The 4,985-nt window shown below is 35.6% G+C and overlaps 1 protein-coding gene across 1 annotated transcript in view; it reads right to left on the reverse strand.

Moving 5' to 3' along the window:
* LOC102752968 (neurobeachin-like) overlaps window positions 1–4,985 on the reverse strand; it is a gene marked incomplete at its 3' end in the record, with an annotated part of 248,705 nt that overhangs the window by 218,650 nt on the left and 25,070 nt on the right. The window contains exon 2 of the mRNA XM_006767789.1: window positions 1,426–1,569. Within this exon, the coding sequence (XP_006767852.1) occupies window positions 1,426–1,569 (144 nt within the window). The remainder of the gene's footprint in view (window positions 1–1,425; window positions 1,570–4,985) is intronic.

A 4,985-nucleotide genomic window follows, 5' to 3' on the forward strand; every position in this document is an offset into this window, starting at 1 on the left:
TATCTGGTTTGTTTGGGTTCTATAATCGAAACACTGTTTCAACTCCAGCTCTGGTTTTGGGGTTTTGTTTAGCTTCTATATTTGTAACAATGTTTCAAACTGCAAGCTCAGAGGCTGGCAGCGGCATGCGGGGAACGTTGGAGTCTTCCATCGCTGAAGCAAGCAAGCCCTATGTTCGCTTCAAGCTGCCTGGCTGCCGGTCGCCATCTTGGCTGGCAGTTAATTTGCATATCACCCTGATTAGCCAATGGGAAGGGTAGCAGAAGTACAGTTAATTGCCATGTTTCTCTTTTATTAGATAGGATAGTATTATTAGATTTTGCCTATAGTATTACTGGGCATATATTATCAGAAGAAACTCCAAGGTACTGACCAAACTTTTATCAAGTAATTAATTACCTTAGGTGGGAACTAAGGACCAGAGAGTCTAAACTCAACTGTATAATTACTGAACATATTGAACATATGTAAATGAAGAATGGCAACACATTATCTAAAAAGATCAAGAATAATGTTTGTGAATTTTCTCTAGTTCTTCAGGATCAAGAATAAGACCAAGAAAAGGAAAAAACAAATCTCTGGGCAAAAGAAAATAATGTTTTTCATTTGCATATATTTCTAAATGGCCTCAAATAAAATCTCTGAACTATTAAAACAAATCAAGAAACTAAAAACCCAAAAGTTGAATATTTACTTAGGAATTTGAGGCTAATCTGTGTTCTTAGATTTAAGATTAGTTTTAAATAGAAAAAATAGGTTTCATGAAACAGAAATGTTAATAACATAGGCATATCTAGGAATTGTTACTAGAATAACATTATTAAACATTTTCTAGAAGAGGGAGAATAATGTATTATCTCTAATTTACAATTACCAGTAATATCATTTCTTCATAAAAGTAGAAGTCTCCAACTGGTAGAAATATCATTGGAGGCTTTCAATAGGAATGCCAGATCATTGCCAGCACACCTCTGGACACAGGAGTGCTATTAGATAAACAGAATGATGAATATAATCCTACTCCTTTATGATGAATATAACTCACCCCAATGTTGTATGACCTGAAAATATAGAAGTGAGGTGAGACTCAACCACTCTTTGAGACTCTCAAGCAGGAGTTTTTAATTTGAGATCTACAATATGATTCCAGGGGTCAACGAACCCTCTGAAATTGTGTACAACACTGTATGTGTACCTTCGTGAAGCAACCTGTTCTCACAGGATTCTAAAACTGTTATGGGCTAACACTGTATGATATCCATATCCCATCATGTCATTAGAAATGAGATAAATTATTAAAATTCACATAATTGGGCATTATTCTAACCACTGGAACACACTTTTCCACCAGGAGATAGATTTTAAATTCAGTAATCGTGTGACTATTATTTACAACAAATAGAAGAAAAAAACTTAAAAATTTACCTGCAAGATTATCAATTTCTTTTTCCTGTAGCAAACTGACTGCATCATCATCTCCTTCCAGCATAAGTTCTGTCTCTGCATTCTGATTCACTATTGCTTGACTTCTGAATGTTTTCTTTGACTTCACCACATCTTCTTCAGTGCCTAGTCACAAGTGAAATACAATTATTTAGGTCATTGTGATTGTTTTGTTTTCAGTGAGTATTAGACATAATCTATTATTTTTCATACTTATATGCTGCATTTACACATTATTCTACAACTATAGAGCACTTTTACATTCTTTATCTTGTTCAGTCTTCTAAATAATTGTGAGAAAGATGGTGTAATCTACTACCCTTGTTTTACAGATGAGGCAACAGGCTGACAAAGCTACTTGTCTATAGAGAAACCTAGGAGTTGGCTGGTGGTAGAGAAAGGCAACTTGGGTCTCTAAAATCACTGCACTTTCTATCAAAAATCTACATCTCACCAAAAACTCGGTTTTCTGATCCATTAAATCACACAATTTTACATAATTATACCTTTGTGTGAATTAGGTAATCAACTGGGAAGATCTTTTAAAAATATAAATAGGTATGAAGAAAATAAGAAAGCATTCACATCTGAAGGAAGATATGGTTGTTATTGGGAAGCTATAGAAAGGTGGAGTTAGGAATAATGCAGACAAAAATGTACTTCACAATAGCTATTTCTTTAGCAATTAATAAAATAATGGTTTTCTAAAGTGATATTCTGACTTTGTTACATAAAATAGTATAAATGGCCAAAATCAAAATACACAAAAATAAGTCAGAAAAATGCAAATATAGCAAAGTTTACCTAGCATTAATAAGTCAATCAATATGAAGGCTAAAAATTAAAATGCATTTGAAACTTTCATGGATTTGACTGCTTAACAAATATTTCAATATTTTCATTCAAACACCTTCTTTGGCAGGTGTCAATGAATCTAAAATTACCTGAATTTCAAGTAAATTACATATGTGAAATATCTCTACTTCATATCAATGTATTAGGATGTAGGCTTTAAGGAGCAGCATTAACTGAGAAAACACTGCACATCTCATTTAGTGGACATATTCCTGAAAATGGAAGCTTAACAAATAACTCCTATATGGTGTTGTTTTATCAGAATACTAGGGAATGTTATATTGTGAACCCATGCAATTACTCTCTAAGTCCTGTCATAACTTTGGTCAAAATTCTCTTCGTTTAACAATTAATAATATTTTTGGTCGATTTTCCCAAGCCCAATAGAGGACTTCTAACAACAGTCCTTTAAAACCTGTTAATATCTGCTCCACCATTTTCTTAGAAGTATCCACTGTGAAACTTGCACTGTAAAACACTATTAGCCTTTTTCTGCAGCTTGCACTTCTTTTTGTCAGCAATTCAAAGCCAATACTGTTTGCTAAAACATTAACAAATTGACTCAAAAGTCCATCGAGGAGTAAAAACACATGTTGAGGAACACAGTCATGTCACAATAGCACTGTAGAGTGTCATTGGCTGAGAGGTACAGTCTGTCATCCTAGCTCTTGCTGGATAGTAGTATTTAAAGAGCATGATTAAAATATAGCTTAACAGTATAAAGTAACTGATTATTAAATATATATATTGATAAATACTTCAGAGACAAAAAGTATCAATGCTACCCTGGGGGCAAGGGGAATTAAATGTGTATTCTTCTTTCAGTGGCCCATATACAATTCTTATTTTTGGAATAAAATCTGAGGATTGATTGCTGAGTAGTCCAGAACCCTATCTCAATTTTATTTGGTTTTATTTGCTATAAAGCCAGCACAACAGTAATCTTCTTGGTGTTGCTATCTATATAATGTATTTGCATCTTTGGTAGTAACTTAATAGTAGAAATCCAGAGCTTGTATCATCTGAGAACAAAAAAGGCAAATCCAATGATTATTAACCAAGAAGTCTCTCTTGAGATCTTTATTGCCATATTTTTTACTAGACATCTTCACCTGGATTTTCTTAATTCCACATTTTCCTAACTGAACAAATCATCTCCTGCTCCTCTACCTCCTCCTATTTTCATCAACCCACTTACTGAAGCCACAAATGTAGAATTTATCCTGCAAGGTGGCTGCCACTGTCCTGGCTCAAACCATCATCATTTGGCCTAGAGGTCTTCCATAGCTCCCTCATTCACACCATCCTCCATGCTCTTGTCAGTGTGATTACTGTTCAACACAACTAAGGTGAGGATAATTCACTGCTTAATATGGTTTATTAACTCCTTCAATCAACAACACTGAGTGCAAAGATTATACTTTTAGGATAAAGTCTAAACTCCTTAGCATGACTAATCAAGGTCTTTTATCTGCTTAATATCAATTTTGCATTATCTTTTCTTAATCCCCCATAAGCAATACTGAGCCATTTATAGCTTCCAAAATATGTCATGCTTTCTCAGACCCCTTTACCTGTGCTAATATTATTTCCTCTGTATATTATGTTCCTTCCTTCTTCCTTTGTTTGGCTAATTCCTACTTGACCTTCAAAACTCACCTCCTTCAGGTACCTTTCCTAACTAACCCCTTTGTACTTTCACAATTTACACAGAACTCAGCCACACTATATAGGTGCTATCTGTTTTGTTTTTCTTCTCCACTACATTATAGACTACTTTCTTCCTTTTTTTCTTAACTTTTATTAATACCTATTTTATGCTGAATTTACCTCCGAGCCATAAGATTTTGTTTCTTCAGTTTCTTCTGGTATACCTTTTTCTTCTGTGCAAGTTCCTCTTCTAATTTAGGAACAATCTGCTCTTTTTCAGTAAGGATCCTCTCAATGTGGCAGGGAGAGCTCATGCGTGGGTCAATCCACTCATAGGATCCATAAGTTCTGTGCTGCATCTTAGGAGCTTTGCTCAATGACCAAAGAATCTACATTTAGACCCTTAAGCTCGGCATTACTCTGCATTTGTAAGCATGTGTAGCAAAAATTCAACACTCTTTTGGGGACACTGAATCTGTGTCCATCCCCCCTGGTGCCACCTACCAATTCCACTATTGTAAGAACAGAATGGCACACATTCTTCAGATACGTGGTGGCTTTTCTCAGATACATTCCCTTGATGGCCTAGGCAGTTACTTGAGTGATCTTAAAGTGAACATGAAGATTTGAACCTCCTGATTTGCATAAATTTGTGGATTTTGGGGGGCCAAATGAATAATGAACCATTTTCAGAAGTCACCTCAGGCAGCTTATGGGAAGAGTCCATTATAGACTGATTTCTGCGGCCTCAATGCCATCAAGCAGGTGTGTCACAATCATTTCCTGAACTGAAGTTCAAGTCTACCACCACGTGTTCCATTCTCTATTTTTTTTTCCTGAGCATTTTCTTTTTTTTTAAATTAAATCTTTATTGTTCAGATTATTACAGTTGTTCCTCTTTTTTCCCCCCATAGCTCCTCTACACCTGGTTCCCACCCCCAACCCCCGCTCTCACCCACCCCACACACACTGTCCTCACCCATAGGTGCATAATTTTTGTCCAGTCTCTTACCACATCCCCCAAACCTTCCCCCCCC

The sequence above is a fragment of the Myotis davidii genome, unplaced genomic scaffold (genome assembly GCF_000327345.1).
Source record: "Myotis davidii unplaced genomic scaffold, ASM32734v1 scaffold1663, whole genome shotgun sequence".
NCBI classification, from domain to species: Eukaryota; Metazoa; Chordata; class Mammalia; order Chiroptera; family Vespertilionidae; genus Myotis; species Myotis davidii.